This window comes from Bactrocera oleae, chromosome 4 (assembly GCF_042242935.1).
Source record: "Bactrocera oleae isolate idBacOlea1 chromosome 4, idBacOlea1, whole genome shotgun sequence".
Lineage (NCBI taxonomy): Eukaryota > Metazoa > Arthropoda > Insecta > Diptera > Tephritidae > Bactrocera > Bactrocera oleae.
The window spans coordinates 66,929,738-66,948,424 of NC_091538.1; the positions used below are offsets into that span (position 1 = coordinate 66,929,738).

At 31.9% G+C, this 18,687-nt stretch overlaps 2 protein-coding genes and 1 long non-coding RNA gene across 5 annotated transcripts in view; 1 reads left to right on the forward strand and 2 right to left on the reverse strand.

Moving 5' to 3' along the window:
- Positions 1-1,561: 1,561 nt before the first annotated feature.
- On the reverse strand, positions 1,562-3,831 carry LOC138856862 (uncharacterized). The gene is made up of 2 exons (XR_011395829.1): positions 3,442-3,831; positions 1,562-1,892 (listed from the first exon to the last, which is right to left on the reverse strand). It is a non-coding gene; the product is annotated as an uncharacterized lncRNA (long non-coding RNA).
- Positions 3,832-4,483: 652 nt separating this feature from the next.
- Positions 4,484-6,239, forward strand: LOC106627246 (probable citrate synthase, mitochondrial). Its single transcript, XM_014247308.3, has one exon. It carries the CDS (start codon positions 4,620-4,622, stop codon positions 6,087-6,089), a length of 1,470 nt encoding a protein of 489 aa, XP_014102783.2. The 5' UTR covers positions 4,484-4,619; the 3' UTR covers positions 6,090-6,239.
- Positions 6,240-7,411: 1,172 nt separating this feature from the next.
- spin (Protein spinster) overlaps positions 7,412-18,687 on the reverse strand; it is a 29,042-nt gene continuing 17,766 nt past the window's right edge. Inside the window, exons 3-9 of one of the 3 annotated variants that reach the window (XR_004977941.2) lie at positions 16,978-17,304; positions 15,824-16,085; positions 11,009-11,107; positions 10,607-10,900; positions 10,391-10,532; positions 9,992-10,166; positions 7,412-8,900 (exon numbers count right to left, since the gene is read on the reverse strand). Coding sequence is in view for 1 of the 3 variants with exons in the window: in XM_014247398.3 (XP_014102873.2) it covers positions 8,878-8,900; positions 10,391-10,532; positions 10,607-10,900; positions 11,009-11,107; positions 16,560-16,821; positions 16,978-17,304 (1,147 nt within the window). In the remaining 2 variants the exon portion in view is untranslated. Of the gene's footprint in view, positions 8,901-9,991; positions 10,167-10,390; positions 10,533-10,606; positions 10,901-11,008; positions 11,108-15,823; positions 16,086-16,559; positions 16,822-16,977; positions 17,305-18,687 lie in introns of all 3 variants that reach the window. The other 2 variants (XR_004977940.2, XM_014247398.3) reach the window with 2 other exon arrangements.

Consider the following 18,687-nt stretch of genomic DNA (forward strand, 5'->3'; position numbering starts at 1 on the left):
TTAAGCATTAAAAATTATAAATGATTAAGTTTCCTAAACAATTTTAGTTATTATTTAGTATGTTTTCTTAGTGGCTTATTGAAATTTGTTAGCTTACCATATATGAATATTGTATACAATTTATGTTATGTATATACATTAGGGTGTCCGTTATTTGCCATTTTAATTTTCTTTTTTTTGCAAACGCCTCTTGAAATTTCAGTTTTTGTCCTAAAAAAAGGATTCAATTAAACAAGTTCTTTATTTTCAATTTAAACTATGCTCAATACATATTTTTTTTGCCCATATATATAACAAGTAAAGCTACATCCTTGAAAATATGATTTTACCGCTTTACAAAAAAAATCTTAATAATATTTTTTTATAAACCAATCCTTTAAAAGTTATACACAGTCAAAGTTATAGATCAAATGTCCTGAGCATTCATACAAGTGCATATTTTATACACGCTGTGTTGCTTATACGACATGGTGTACTGTATAAATACAGTATATTTGATGCATAACTTTAACTGCGTATAACTTTTAAAATAATGTTTTTATGGAAAAATTATTAAGACCTTTTTATAAGTCATTTTTATAATTTGTAATCTTAACAAAAACTCGTAAAATATATAAATATACATGTGTATGCATATATTTTTTAAATATTGTTGAGTGCTTTTCCAGTCGCCCTTATTTTTATGCTGTGAACCAATGTGTCTAAAAGATTTTACATTTAAAAATGTTTCCACACAATTTTTTTTTGGTTATTTACACAAGCATAAATAAATATTTATATGATTTAAATTTTTTATTAATTAAGCAAAAAAAAAAACCATCTGTTAGTAAATTTCTGAATTATTATTAGTTATATACGTATTAGGACTAAGTTCTTTCGGTTTTAGCGGTTCTATGCAATTATAAATATATATACTTACATTATATACGTACATGCAAACAGATTTGTATATGTATAAACAAATATGCTATACAATAATGTAACTGTAACTATTGTGGATAAAAGCATAATTTTTAATAAATTTAATGCAGTAAGCTAATTTAAATTAAACAAGAATTTTGTTGACTCTATTTTTCTTTCTTAACTGAATGAAATGAATGCGCTGAATTTACCTGCGACCGTCTTTTATGATTTCGTTTGCATCCATCAATTATACTACTAAGCGAAATGATAACGTAGATGACTTCAATATATAATATTATATATATAGGTGGTCAATTTTATTTAGTCTTATTGTTCCCCGCTAATGTGAGTTTATAAAAAATAATTTTTTTGTGATATTTCGTTAGGTTCTACCTTTAAATAACATACTAAAATTTTAATATCGATATCTCAAATAGTTTTTGAGTTACAGCCTTCTTAAGTGTAGCTGCTCAGTTCAATCAGCTCTATCAGTGTAGCTTTAAACGAGTTTTTCTCGAAACAGCATTTTTCAAATTTGCTTAAGTATTCAAAATGATCCGATGAAATATGCGACCAAACTGTCTCACAAACAGATCGTTTATAGGAATGAGTCCCGCATAACTTAAAACATATTATTTTCAGAAAAAATTAATCCAAATAAAGTTGAATAATATTTTTGATTATTATTTAAAACAAATTTAGTATTACATATACATATATTAAGGTACCTAGAATTACATTAATTTATTATTGAAAAATAAATAAGTTCAAATGAATTATGTATATTTAATTGCCGAAGACATTTCGAAATTCGCTTTAAAGCTAAAAACAATTACACGTAAAATCGCCACCACAATTTCCGGTATTGTAGCCTCTGCTCTTACAATACAGCATACAATTCAAGTGATTTCCTATTTCATCACAATGCACAAAAATCGGTTTAGGGCGACCTTGACTGCGCGTATCGTCTTCGAAAATAGTTTGGTGACCTAAAAAATAAATAATTAATGTATTTAAAGGAAAAAAATGCACATAGAAATTAGGTTTGTAGCTCAATTTACTACTGTGGTGGGTTGTGGGTTCAAAAGTGGTCGAAGAAAATTTGAAAAAGCTATTGCCCTACGGCAAGGTACGTCAAACAAAGGAGTGTTACTTTGTCTTTGAAAAACAGCTAATAAAGTGCAAGTTCTCGAATAACTTCAAATTTCACACCTCAAATAAGAAGATAAACACCCACATGCGTTTCCTTATAATCTTTAGCTAATTAGGTGTAGTTCTAGAATAGACTATCATAAATTTTCTGACCAACTTAACAACCACTATGTCTAAGAGCACCTCGTTACACCAGATAATGGAGACTCTAGAAAAATTCAGTGAAACCTTACTTATTAAGAATATATAGGTATTTCCCGGCTTTTGAAATCTTGAAGAGAAGTATCTCTTATATCACAGACCTAGTGATGCTCCTGACAGTCAGTTTGCCAAGACACGACGTAACTTGATTATTATACCATTGCTCCAATATCTGAACAAGCGTTGGAAAGCTACTATCCTTTTTTTTACTCAAATACCAAATGTTTTTTGTTTTCATTATTTCATTACCTTATCTGAAAGTCATCGGAAGTAGAATTTTATGGTGAACATGCTCTAGCTGAGCCAATGTGAAAAAAGGGGTTTACACGATTTCAAAGTGTTTATTTTGGCTTGGAAACGAAGGACGTCCTGGACGGCAGAATCTCGGCTTAAGCAGCCATTTCAAAACGTTTAAAATCAGTCGGATACATTCAAAATCAAGTAATTTCGGTGCCAAATGAATTGAAGTGAAGAGACGATGAAAGACGCTGTTGTATGGTGCTTGAACGCTACAATAAGAAGTCGATTTGACATCGGATTGTGAAAAATACAACCCTAAACGCAAAAAATCATACTTGAACCTTGTCAACCAGCCAAATCAACGGCGAATCCGAAGATCAGAAGGACGTACTACATCAAATTGAATCGAGCGATTGCCGAAAAACATCTGGAATTTGCGACAAGAAACGGGGCAATAATTTTCCATTATGATAACGCTTTGGCTTACGTGGCAAGATGGATTAAAAACGATTTTAAAAACATACGTCTTATAGCCCACAACTTGCCCCTTTTGACTAGCATTTGTTCCGGTCTATGCAAAATGTCATCACTAGAATACGGATCCCATCAGAACAGGGTATCAAAAATGGAATACAAAAATTGCCGGAAAGATGGGAAAAGTTATAGCTTCAGATGAACAATACTTTGACTAATACTATTGTACATACTTAAAAAAAAAAAACGCTCAAATATCGAAATAAAACGCATTATTTACAATATATACTCATAATTTTGCTGCAAAGTCCGATAGAACTACTCACGAAAGTGCAATCATACACTCAAAGCTCTTGGTGACTGTCGCATTTTAGAAATTCATATTTTCGGGACTTGCGATATTGATTTGTAAGTGTAGTATTTGGAATTCAATAAATAAATATGTATATTTCTATAAACATTCTCAATTACCAAGCACCGGCGCAGCGTGACTTAGCATCGACATCAATATAACTGTTATAGCGATGATTGTAACGATAACTTGTGACAGCATTTTCCGGCCGAAGAGCAGCTTCCGCAAACGAGACTTTGTATATGTATGTTATATATAATATTTATTAATGCAAATTTGTTGTCTTGTTGTGTAATTGCTTGTTATTGTCCGCCGTGGAGTCTCTGATAAGCGGCGATTATGAGAATAGCTCGGTCGTCCAACAATAAAACGCAAGCGCAAGTAAAAATTCGCAAATGTAACTGGAAGATTCTTACGCTGGGTGAGCGAATAACAATTAACAAGCTAGAATTGACAGTCCGATGATTTTTCGACAGAACCGATTGCGTTGAAATTTCGGAAGAAACTGTTTTAAGGGGCTCAAAGCGATGCTATTTTTTACGCGATCGCAATCGGTGATAATGATTGGCAGAGATGAAGTCAACGGCAAGGGGGTAGTAACATGGAATCGCATGCTGTATTCGGATTTGAATTTTAAATCTGTCACTTGTGATCTATTATAAGCAGCTCCGACCTCTGTGTTTTGTTTATCATTTCATATGCAAATGACTCATTTGACGAGATGTACCCTGCAGTCGGTATTTCCGTATAAATACACAATTTGTATATGTATGTACAAAGATTAAAAGGTTTTCCGAGGATACGATTATTAAAGCGAGAAAAAACCCGATTATATGCGGAGGTGATCTGCTCACAACTTCACAAGCGAAACCTTCGGAGCTTTGAACTGCTTTATTTTTTGTTTTTTTTTTTGGACGTGCCAAGTGAGGTGGTAAAATCTTATTCATGAATATATCTCAGTTTTATCCGATTCATAGCCATTTTCTAAGGCCTTGCCTATAGTCTGATGTAACAATTCTTCATAGAGTTTAAAACGACAACCCCCAACTTAGTTCTCACCAAATAATTATACTAAATTAGTAGGCCTAACGACGCTATATAATTCTAAAATGTAGGTACCTTAGACTCGTCTATGTTTAATAAAACGCATATATTAGGTAAATTAAGATATGCTTTGCAAATTATGTTATCCGTTCATTCAAAAATAAACTAATAAATTTATTTATGCATTTTTACTTCTAAAACCAAAAATAATTTAACAATTTAAAATAAAAAAGAAAACAAATTTTTGAAAGCAATGAGTTTGTTTGGCCGTTCGTCGCATCGGTGTGTTAAGCACTTGACACAAAATGTGAGCCAAATATGTATACGGTGGAACACGAGTAAATGCGATGCGAAGGGTGGCAAAGGCGGTAAAGCAGATCTCCGTACAGTTCTCACCGAAAAAATCAAATCAGAACAAGAACGAATCAAGAAGTTTGTCAAAGAGCATGGCGACACCAAAATCGGCGAGGTGAAGATATCACAAATTTATGGTGGTATGCGTGGTATACCAGCATTACTTTGCGAGACTTCGATACTCGATGCCAATGAAGGTATACGTTTTCGAGGGCGCACCATACCAGAATGTCATGAGCAACTGCCGAAGGCTGAGTGTGGTGATGAACCCTTGCCAGAGGGCATCTTTTGGCTATTACTGACGGGCGATATACCCACAACGGAACAGACACAAATGGTTACTGACGAATGGAATGCAAAGGCCGAACTGCCGGATTATGTTAAAAGAATGTTGGATAATTTACCAAAAGATTTGCATCCAATGTCACAGTTTTCAATGGCCGTAACATCGCTCAACAAGGATAGTCAATTCTTGAAAGCCTACCATACGGGCGTGAAGCGCGCCGAATTCTGGAAGTATTCGCTGGAAGACGGCATGACATTGCTCGCCAAATTGCCAAATATAGCGGCGCGCATTTATCGAAACATCTATCGTGACGGCAAGGGCTGCGATGAAATCGATAAGAAGCTGGATTGGGCGGGCAACTATGGTCGCATGCTAGGCTATGACGATCCACTTTTTTACGAAGTTTTACGCCTGTATCTGTACGTACATAGCGATCATGATTCGGGCAATGTTTCATCACACGCCACCCATTTAGTGGCGTCGGCATTAAGTGATCCGTTTCTTGCATATGGAGCTGGTCTAAACGGTTTAGCCGGTCCTCTACATGGGCTGGCCAATCAACAGGTATTAGTGTGGATGGAAAAAATGCAAAAAGAATTGGGTAGTAAAAATCCACCGGAGGAAAAAGTCGAAGAATATGTATTGAAAACTTTGAAATCGGCCCAAGTGATACCTGGTTACGGACATGCGATCTTGCGTAAAACTGACCCACGCTATCTGGCGCAACAAGTATTCGCCGACAAGTATTTACCGCAATATGAAACATATCAATTGGTGAAGACAATTAACAAGGTGGTCCCAATCGTACTGCAATCGCGAAAGAAAGTAAGAAATCCCTGGGCAAATGTGGATGCCCACTCCGGTGTCTTGTTGCAGTACTACGGTTTGAAGGAAATGCAATACTATACGGTGTTGTTTGGCGTTTCGCGTGCACTTGGTGTGATGGCGTCGATCACCTGGCATCGGGCCTTACAAATACCCATCGAACGACCGAAGAGCTTCACCACTGATGCATTAATGGCGATGGCGAAAGCACAAGCAGGTGGTAAAAGCAAATGTGATGGCAAAGGTGATAAAAAATAGAAAATGTAAAAAAAAAAAAATTTTAAATGGCGTTTAAATATTATCTTGTGTTGACCGGTATGATGTTAAGTAGTATCAAGACAATATTAACTTTACACGTTACCCATGTTCCGTTTAGCGAATTAAAATGCGTTAATTTTTGGACTTGAATTTTAATTTGAACTTTATTAATTGGTCACATTGGTGTGACTTTAGAACACTTTTGCAAAAGTGAAATCCAACCGCTAGTTCTGCCAGTCATACGGCAGCCTTAAGCGTCAAGCTGTTTTATTTGGCATTCGTTTTTTGATTATTTCATGTGGTATTCAGAAGTTCTCTATATTTGGCTCATTCTCTGCTCAAAATGTAGGGACCTACAAGTCCGAACGCCGAATGGCTAATGCATTTAAAAAGTAGCTTTTTCATGTAATAAATATTCTCGGATATTTACACTGCGTGACGAGAGATGAGCGCTATAACATTTAACTATAAGATTTCAGGGAGTCGAACTCAAGTTCTTTAATCACTACATCTGGTAATTTTTATTAGGATTAAGTGGAAATCTAAAACTCTATGATACGAAAATAAATTAAGGGGTTGTATCCACTCTTGAATTTCAAAATATTGATTCTATACTAATTTATATCGAATGAATGAATATATTTAGATACATTAAAGAACATTTTCCAAATCCGAAAAGTTGATCTGACAAATAGCTTCGGAGATATGAGTAAAAAAATGTAAACTTATTGCAATCGGCTCCCAAAACTGCAGAATCGAGTAAAAAAATGTAAACTTATTGCAATCGGCTCCCAAAACTGCAAAATCGATTTTCTCGAAACGATGTTTTCAGAGTAGTCTCCGAAACGGCTGGACCGATCGACTTGAAATTTTCACACCATCTTCTAAGATATACTTGTCAGCAAAGATTTTGGCAATCATTTCGATTTTTTAAGCCGCTGTGAATTGTAAATTTTTTATCACACAAATCAAAATTTTTACTAGCCCTTTATTGATTACCTGTATTAATATTATTAATACCTTATTAAAGTACATTAAATTGTTTACATTTTAATTTATTTATTTATTAAATAAAATGTCGTTTAAAAAAAAAACGAAAAAAGCGCGTTATTCCTGACAGGCAAGTGAAAAAGCCCCTTCAATATTACATATATTAGATATTTATAATGTGTGATTTGATTTTATCCGACGCCATTAAAGTTCCTTCCGAACTGTTGTGAGAGTTAATTACTCACGCCTCTAATACTTTCGAATATTTCAATATAGCTTTCATATATAAAATGAAATGGAATTTCGAAACAAGAAATTATACAAACTAGCTGTTTTTAATATATTTTATTTTTATAAGCATTCAATAAACCCAAAAATTATGCTATACATAAATACTTTATATGTATAAGAACATTTATGTATTTACTTGTTATGCGTATAATTTTTATTCAATACAATATATTTTTAATCAAGTTATTTTAAATTTATATATAATATATGTATATATAACACATCCTAAAACAGTCTTATTTCATGAATTCTGCTCCATTGCGAAATTTGGTAAAACTAACAGATTCATTACGGTAGGGAAGGGGTATGCATATACAATAATTTATAAACGGCAGGCAAAATAAGTAATTTAAATAAAGTTAGTTGGGAAAGGCAGTTAATATACAATAAATGTGCCAATTTTATAATTTTCTAGTGTTCTAAAATTACAATTTTTTAAAAGAATTTAAGCTATTGTGTTTTTATATAAATTAGAAGTTTTCAGGTAAAAAAAACTACCAGAGAAATAGTTGTAATGCACACCCGCTTCTTACATCACTGCTTATTCCACTAGTTTATTTAGAAATTAGTTTTTATCTAATTATTGTAATGCTAACTAATTTATATACCTAATGTGCATTTAGTACCCTTACTCGTACTTTTCTTTATTTCTTTTTACAATGCTTGTTGTCTGAGTAAACGTATTTAAAAATAAAAAAACTTAAGCTATATACATCTATGTATGTACATATACCATATATGTCATAAATATAATATTAAATGTTCAGTTAGCGGTAAAATAAACATGCGCACCGCATAGGGCAATGAGTGGTTCGTGAGTAAAAATTTTAATAAACGAAATTGTAAAATTATTAAATACTATTCAGCAAAATATACATACAATTAGTATTTTCACATAAAAATTGGTGTTTGTTTTTTATTGTATTGTAATTCTTATGATTTCTATCACTGAGCTTTCGACCACATACGTGGTCGTATGCATTTTCCACACTCACAACCTACGCACCCACTGAACATGCACATACATACATACATGTGATATGAGATATGCTTTTAAGTGGCGCATTTAACAAACTTTTACATTTTTAAAATATCAAAATCATAATACAAATAAATACACAATAGGAATCATCTTAACGGTTAAATGATGTTTGCTAAATGAGAATGATAAATGTTTATTTTGTATATACATGCATTTTAATATGTATGTTTGATGTTGAATGGTTTGATGTTTGCATAATTATCCATTTACACGTTTCTAATAGGAACACACCCACTTCTTGAGGCACACATGATTCTACTATAATCATTACTACTACAAAATAATTAGTTAAAACTAATATTTCAGTCATATGTGTCATATATGTTTGCCTTTTGCGCAACGCATCCCCAGTTTAGAAGGGTAATGTGGTTTTTTATATAATCAATTGCTTGTGGGTTGATTGGCTGGCTCATCGGATAACTGGCTTATAAATTATTCATTAGCATAATTTATTGGAAGTGCACTTCACTGCTCAGCTGCTTGATTGCCTAAAATGGAAGAAAAATTATTTTCGGTTATTGTAGAATATAAAAATATTTTTAAGTTAGTTCTTAAGGGCACGATAGAACAATAAACGGACATATGAAGGCAATACAGTTCGAATAACTTCTGAAAAAAAGTTTGTAGTTTAAGATTAAGGGCGGACATTGATCGGATTTCAAGCACCCAAAATAAAAAAAGACATAAATTCAAATATTTATAATAATATAAAAAGTTATTTAAAAAATTAAATAATTTAAAAAAATATTAAAAACAATAAAAAAAAATTAAAACATTGAAAAAATATAGCACAAGTACAAAATATAAACAAAAATTTAAAATAAAAACTAAGAATTAACGAAAAAAAAATTAAACAACAAAATTATAGAAGAAATAAAAGAAATTACAACAAATATATATTTATTAATTTTTATTTATTTAATAATAATTTATTAATTTTTTTTATAAAAATATATAAAAAAAAAGGTAAGCATACAAAAAATTAAAATAGAAAAAATAAAAACAAAACATTAAAAATATATTAAAATAAAAAAAAATATACAAGAAAAAAAAATTCACAAATAAAAAAAATTAAAAATTTAAAAATGAATAAAAATAAATAAATAAAAAATTTACAAAAAAAATAAACGACGTTATAAAAAAAAAAGTTAATTTACATACATAATTTAAATACATTAAATCAATATTAAAAAAGCAATATAAAAAAAATAAAAATATCAAAACATTTAAATAACATTCAAAAAATGTAAATAAATAAAAGAAAAGATATATAAAAAATTAATAGAAAAAAATATAAAAATAAAATCGTATAAAAAATATTAAAATAAATAAGATTAAAAACAATAAAAATATCAAAGAATTTAGAATGGCATTAAAATATAAAAAAAAAAAATTATATAAAAAATATACATATTTCAAATAAATTAAATCATTGTATCAAAATTAGCACGCATGATAACTGGAAGCATTAAAACACTGACTTTGGCTCAACAAGTGATTGCATATGCTATTGCAATTAGCATGAGGACAAATAACAAAAACAAAACAAAAAAGAAAAGAAAAGGTAAACCAAACTCACTATTCAACGCAATAATGGCAAATTTGAATTTTTTTTGTACTTTCGCTATTAATTTTGTTTCCTCAAGCACGTTGTTTTCGCGAAATATCAGTACAAAGAACGATACATTCGGAATCTTCGAAATCGAATTCTGTATTTTTATTAGCTGTATTGCTAACATCATTTAATTCGTTAACTAAAAAAAAATAACAACAAATAAATAAAAAGTTTGTTTAAATATTTATATATGCACATTTACATATAATGGAAAAGACTAAAAAAAATTGCATAATATGCGTAATCTATTATCTAGCCCAAAGATCAGTTGAGATATTCAAAAGCGCATTTTAACTCAGAAATCAAATAATTTTGTTATATAATATAATATAAATGAAGGTTTATTTGAGAATTTAAACTTACCAAGTGTGGAACGCGTCGCTCGACGCTTATCTTTCAATATGTAAATGGCAGTTAAAAAGAAGAAAACGGCACCCAAAACTTCAATAAAACTTGTGGAAAAGAGTGAATATTGCAGCGCTTTGAAACTATTGCTATCGGTGTCCTAAAAATACAAAATGAAATGTATGAGAAATTGAAAAACAATTTTATGCAATACATTTTAAAACGAGTACTCACCTCCAAATCGAATTCGAGTATTTTTTCCTCACGTAATTGACTGACGAAATCGGTGGCATTTTGCTGTAATAAACTTGTGGCATTCGCTACCAATGCTGTGACATTTTCGCTCACCACGCTGGCGGCCTGAGTTAAGAGATTCGTGCTTTCTGTTGTGGCATTAATCGACAATATGCTGTCGGTAATATTTTGACTACTGTCTTCCAAAGTCAGTGACATGCTAGGTATACCCAAACTGAACTCACTGGTCTGAGTGGTAGTGGCTCGTAAATGGCGCTTGATACCTTCCGAGAGCTGAAAAGAATTGCAAGAAAATGTTAATTTATTCTCTAAATAAGAAAAATTATTTCCAAAATTTTATTATTTAATATAATAAAGACACATTTATTAATTGATACATACCAAGCCAACGAAGTAGGGACTGCCAGCATCTCCTAATGCATGCGAGACCAGAATTTGGAAGGCTTCGGCGGTGGAACGGCGTGTCGGCACGACAACATACTGCAAAGGTAAAGAAAATATTAAGAAATGTTCCTACTTTAAATTAAATTAACCTATATAATAGAAACAACAACAAAAACGATAAGGTGTGTGCGTGTGCTGTATTAAAATAAACAAAATTATCCACTGTGCGAAATTGTGTTATTGACCTAAAATTAGTGAAGCCTTCGCTATCGTTGGCGTGGTGTGCGAATTAAGCGAGCAAAACAAAAACGTAAAAATGCATTATTTTCTGTTTGGTAGGATTTTCGCAAGAATAGGAAACACTGGAGTTAACCACAATTGCAAAAAGCTACACACAGATGGGGCCATAAACGGACAAAGAAAGAAAAAAAAAAAAAAGACATTACATACACTTGCATTTGGTTTGAGTACAGGATAATGCAATATTGAAAAGTTTTAAATTCTAATTATATACGGTATAAAAGCGCAATCGATAATTCAACCAGCAGCAAGTTACGAGCGTGACAGAGCATTTATTTGAGAATTTATCTAATTCTTGGTCACCACTGTGTGCTGTTTGCGCAATGCGCGTTCCTTATCAATTGACATTGCATAATTTTAGGCATTAGGAGAGATGTACTGCACAAAGTGAGGCAGTGTACTGATTTAATAGAAATCCAATTTAAATTTATTTTTTCTATAATGAAATAATTAACGAGTTGTTTTGCTTTTTTTTGCTTTCTTCGGGCTTATGGATCAACGGGACTCGCGGTGTTGTATTAAAATTAATATGATATGCGTGCATCGAAAGTGTTTTAGAGTAAGAGTGTGCTTGTGTGTCTATGTTTGTTGCGCAAATGTAAACGTTTTAAAAATTAAAAAAAAAATAACATTTATGTATAATAATATTATTACTTCAAAATATACATACCACATAAATCGCTATTGAAAGGTTAAAGAGTCATTATACATATTAAACACAAGGGAGAATGGGTCTATACTCCCAGGATAATAGTATTGATAATATAACATAATATAACTAATATTAACAAGAATACAGCTTCTTTTGTTGTTTAGAGTAATATATCAAATATTTACCAATAAAACAAGAAGTTTCATGATTTTTTTAAGCATTTACTAGATTTTCTATACTTACACTAGACCCACTTGCTATTATGCAAGCAAAATATTTGAAAGAATATAGTGATTAACGAGTCTTCAATTGTTTCAATAGCGAGGTATAAACACATATAAAAAGATAAATAGCTAACGACAAAACTAAAGTTCTTTACGATAATAATATTAGCATAATTGAAGCAATTATATTAAAAATACAATAACATATGCTTAAAATGGTTAGAAAGTACTAGTACTAAGGTTAAATCTCATTAGACCTATTTAAGTAATTACTTGGTGATCTATGTCCCCAGATGTGATTCAAATTACTTAATAGCTATCAAATAATTTTCATATAACAAAAAACGATATATGTTATAATATTTAGAATACTTATAACAATAACAACAATTTCGAGCTATAAAATAGATTTAAGAAAAATCAATCAAAAAAGTTTGGCATAATAGATCTCAACAAATTTAATACAAAATAAGAAAATACCTTAACTTCGGTTGCACCAAAGATATAATACCGTTCACAAATAAAAAAATTTTCATACAGAAACTTGATTTTGATTGTTCAAGTTGTATGGCAGCTATATGCTATAGTGATCAAACATCGGCGTTTCCGACAAATGAGCAGCTTGTTGGGAAAAAATATTTGATATTGATGATTGATATCACAAAAACTGAGAGACTAGTTAGCGTATATACAGATAGACTGATGGACATAGCTAAATCGACTCATTACGCTGATTAATAAGCACGTTCAAGTTCGTGCAGGTGATAAAGAATTATATATAATACCTAGATACATATGTATGTAAGTACACACATACCTTTCAACTCACGCTTTTTATTAAATTATGTGTTTAATACTTCATTGCGTAAAAGAGTTAAGATAGTTAATGAAATTTATATGAAAAGATAAAAAATAAATATACAAATGTACATGCAATGTATGTGTATTGTATACATGCATATTGTATACAGCTTAGAGGTCTTCCTTTCTTATTATTAAAGTATTTGACAATATAATTTTCAACCAAACAGCTAATTAGATAATAATTGGCACTCGTACATTTAGATAACATGCGATATTCTTCCTATTCTTAGCAGTTCGTATGTATAGATATATTTAGTTGATATACATTTGTATAACAAGTGTATGTACGAGTATGCGTGTATTGGATTGGATGACATAAAACATCTGATCGTGTTAAATTAGAAAACCGAAGAGATAGCTATCGGTAATTAGTAAGGAGGAAAAAACAACTCAGAGATTAGATATATATATATATGTATATTATATTTCGTTGGTGCAGAGTGTAACAATATTAGTGTTCCTCTAGTCTTCCTATCTCACTTACTTTAAGTTTCTTAAGTATATTTGGATTTTAGATCTTTATTTTACTGTTTTAGAGTTATTAGTGTTCGGCATTGATATGTGCAGGAAACAAAAAAAAATCAAAAATTGTTTTACAGCAATATTGAATCTACTCATAATGTAAAATTTAAAAAAATGCGCTTGCTTCTGAACTAAAAATTCGTGAACAATCTAATATTTATTTTATTCGTATCTTAAAATACTTGCTAAGCTAAAAATCTACAAGATTTATGATAAGACTGAAACGAGATTACTTCTGCTGCCAATTTTCTCAAATGTGCTGTTGAAGTGACAAAAGATTTCCCCAGATAGTAAAGAAAGTGGGTTATCCACACTCCAGCGCTAATAAGATTTACAAGAGCTAACAAAATATGTGCTTCTATATTTAACGCTTTTGTATTTATATGTTAAGCAGTATACTTTAATAATAGCAGAAGAGCCTTTAATTTGAGGGAACAGCACGTGCATACGTAAAATATGAGGATTAACACTGCATGAATGGTTCCACCTACACACACATATATGCAAGTGCTTTCAGGAAGTGGGTGCAACCACAAACAAAAAAGAAAAAATGCAAAGAAAGTCGATGAGCTTAATGGGGGAGTTGGCGCCAAAATAGCACGTGACATATGTATAAAGCTGGCTGGAAGTCAGTGTGTGTCTCATAAATATGTACTATAGAAATGTGTTTATGTATGTAAAGAAATGGGTGAAAATGCAATATGTCAACTCCATGGGGTGTAATTTCTCTCGACATTATTGCATTTATTATGTTTTTTTTCATTTTGTTTCGAGGGCCAGCAAATTACAAATATTCGAGTCGCCAAACTGAAAGCACAAGTGCTGAGGGGGAAGTATTTTATAAAATATGTGTATGTGTGTGTATGTGCAGAGTAACTGTTAAACGTTTTTTGTTGTTGTCACGCGGTTGCAAAGCAAATAAGTGGTGCATTTTGGCATATAAATAAATTGCAAAACTTTATTATTGCACAGATAGTAAAAAGGGACAGAAAACTTTCTCGAGGAGTGTGGGTGAGGGGTGTGCCAAGTTCGCTGGGTGCGTGCGGTCTTAACTGTGCGGTAATAAAAGCAAATAATATGCATTCGTATATTTGGTTATTTAATACTGATAAATGAGTTTAATTAAAATGTGAAGCGAAGAATGGAAAAAGTTTCTTAAGAACAAGCCAAATAAAATAAGAAATAATTTTGCGAAAGCAGAAAGAAGTCTTAAGCGAAAGAACTAGGAATGACAAATGAATAATTTAAAAATAATATTAAAGAAATTTGTATAATATATTATATAATTATATAGGGTAAAATAAAACTATTCGATGTGTTAGTTAAATATTCTAAAGTTACCAATTTAGCTTATATGCCTAAATAAACTTCTAAAAATCATAGAATTAAATAAATAATATTATAAGAAGCGTTCTAAAACCAATTTGTATAAACGAATGGCGAAAGAGAGAAAATGCATGTGAAGCAGCAACTCTAACTCGGCTATATTTTTCGAGTTCAGCATGGTTGATTAAAAATACATAAAACTAGCTAAAATACCCTTCACAAATAAAAAAAAAGTCTTCCATACAAGAACTTGATTCTGATCGGTCAGTTTGTATGGCAGTTAAATATATAATATGATATAGTGGTCCCATCAAATTTATTCGGAGATTATAGCGTTGCCTTGAATAATATTCTAAGCCGAATTTCGTGCAGTGAATAATTTGTCAAATAAAAAAGTTTTTCCTACAAGGACTTGATTTTGATCCATCAGTTGGTCTGGCAACTACGAGTATATGCTGTATTGGTTTGATATCGTCAGTTTCGACAATTGAGCAGCTTCTTGGGGAGAAAAAGACGTGTGCAAAACTTCAGATTGATATCTCAAAAGCTAAGCGGTTATTTCGCGTATATACAGACAGACGAACAGGCGGACATGGCTAAATCGTCACAGCTCGCCATGCTAAGTCAACTTTTGAGCATTCTTTTTGCTATTCGCTTACAAAAACATAATCAAAAAATAACTTACATATGTACACTTTAATATAATAAATATAATGTATAATGAATATTTACAAATACTCTAACTATATGGATACTGTACCTACTGAAATATTTTATATATGAAAGCATTTATGTAATTTATAAAACGTTTACATTTGTTACGTAAGCATGTAAATTTGTATGACTGAAGTAGATTACAACGAAAACCACCACTACAAAATATGTGTACTTTTTAAGATCAATTACTTTTTGCATTTCTCTTACCAGTAAAATATCAGCCACAAGTGCCCAATTTAGATTCAAAAATAATTGACCGATGAACATTAAAATATACGACATAACGACGTATTTTGTGACAAACAGCATCGCGGCAGCAAGAAAAAATGAGCTAAAGAATAATCCATAGGCGCATACCAAGGGATCGGCGTTGTTCTTGTAACTGGCAACCGCACGCGACACTATTGGACCGAGCGGCACGCCAATTAGACCAGCTACCATTGTAATAATGCCAAAACGTAACGAAACGCTGTTCATATTTTTTTCGAACAGTTACACATTACGGGTTTTAAGGTGCGTTTTTAAAGTTGAGTTTTTTTTTAGTACAAAAATGTATGAGGAAAGAACAAAGAAAATAGAAAGAATAAAATTTAGTAAGAACGTTGAAAGCATTTAAACAAGAAAACTCGTGTTAAGTATAAAAAATTGCAATAACAAAAAAAATAATAATAATTTAAAAAAATAATAATTTTTTTTTCATAACTCGAACAGCTGAAATTCTTAAGAATTGTTGCGTTTAGCGATCGTACAAGCTCTTTTTCATTCGTTGTTATTGTTGCGCGCTCGGTGTGTGTGTGTGGAGGAGCAGACAGTGGTGGGGTGTTTTTATTATGGTTTTTGCTTTTGTATTGCATATTTTCACGCATTTGCTGATGATTGCACTACGCCCGCATTGATTCATTGATTTGCTTTGTATTTTCATTTTCATTTTCATTTTTCTTACCAACAAAATATCCGCCACTATGGACCAGCATAGATTCAGCGTCACCTGCGCCAAAAAGACGAACAAGAAGCAGAACGAGGTTGTGGTTTGTGGTGTCACCAGCGACAAGTAGACCATAGGCGCTGATATGAGCAAACCGAAAGCGCAAATGTATGGATCACAGCTTTCGTGTCGTGGTCGTAGACGTTGCGCCAGAAACGAGCCCACTGGCACACCAATCAATCCGGCTATCATGGCGATGATGCCAAACTTGTACGATACGCTAGTTGATTTTATAAATAGGATTTATGTGTGTTTTTAAATTTTTAAATATGCTAAAATTTAAGTAAATTCAATTTTTGTGCGTTAACATGTTGAAGTATTTACACAGGGGGAATCCTTCTTCTAGTATTTTTTTGTTCATATCTAATATACTTACTCATTCAGCGACAGCTCCTCGTTGCCAGGCTGCATTTTGATGCCTAGGTAAATGAATTTAGGTCCCCACCAGGCGAGCGCACCGGTTACAAAAGCAACGCAAGTGAAACCAGCTGTCGAAAGCATAAACGAATGATTCTTCACCAAGTCCTTAATATCCTCTGTGTAGCTGGTGGGTTCCAAATGTGGTGAGCCTTCGCTTTCACCACGCTCTGGCTCTTTGATCAATATAATCAGCACAACGGCTACAATGCCCAGTAAGGGTGTGACACGAAGCGCCCAACGCCAGTTATTAGCCAAGCGCGCAGTCTCCGAGCCGACAATGTAACTGGGTAAATAGAGAAAATGCAGATTAGAATGTATATTTAAAAATTATATATTTATTTATTTATTTAATAAATCTCGACTTAATATAGAAATAAATTATTTTTGAAAATAACCATAATTGAATTATTATTTTAGTTAAGGAAATTGTTTAGAATAAATGGAAGCAGTTCTATCGAAGAATCGTGTAAAACTCGAACAAAATTTAATTAGTGCTAATTGTCTTCGTTTGCGTAATAAATTGAATATAAATCAATCAATCGCAAAGCATACTTAATTGATTGACTACAAATTGAAGGGCCCCAGCACATTGATGTAATTGTTAATTTATGCCTTGCTTAATTAAACATTACGTACACCACTAATTATTACAACAGCAACTTAAATGCACACGCTATCAATGCTGCGCTTGCTTCGAACCGTTTTAGGGGAGGTTCCCTTCTAACTTTTCGTTGGGTGAAAGCACTTATTGCTTACAACTTTTACGATTTGACCTTTCAGCGACGAATTCTTCGCATTTATTTACTGTAGTACATAAATACTTGATGTGAAAGAAAATAAAGTAATTGATTTAGATTTGAATTGACAATGTCACTAATAAAATTTCTATTATTAGTTAACCTTTTGAACGCGTGCAATTTAGTCAGTTATATTATGGAAATAAGTGCAAGCAATTGGTGTGATAAAGCTGCAGTGAAACCACTTTAATTGGAACTTACATATATTATATAAGTATGTCGTGATTGGTGGATTTTAAGCGCCAGTGTTTAGTATTACATAAAAAATAAACTGCTGTTCAAAAAAAGTGAGACGTGAGTTATCTTCAAATTTTGCTTCTATAGTCATAATAGCCTGCACAAATGCATTTCATGCTATAAAAAGATCTTTATCGCCAGTTTGTATGGCAGATATATGCTATAGTGGTCCGATCTAAACAATATGTTCGGAGATTGTGTCTTTGTCTTGGACAATAATCCAAACCGAATTACGTGAATATATCCTGTCAAATAAAACGGTTTACCTTACCCCCATAGTGATCCATATTCCTATAGTGATCCGGTATCGCCGGTTGCGATAAATAAGCGGTTCCTTGGAGGAAAAAGGATATGTGCTAAGTTTCAAAACGATATTAAAAAGCTGGGAGATTAATTCGCGTATTTACAGACGGACAGACAGACGGAGATAGCTAAATCGACTCAACTCATCACGCTGAGCAGTGTTTTTAATCCATACTAGTATTATAGTACAAAAAAATATTTCTTTTCTAATCTTAGAAGCTGTCCTTTATAACAGATTTTTTTCTCACCATTGTATAATTGTCCACTCCACAAACACTTTAACAATGCAGAGTAATTTAAGAAACCCATAAACAACCCTTGTGGTATGC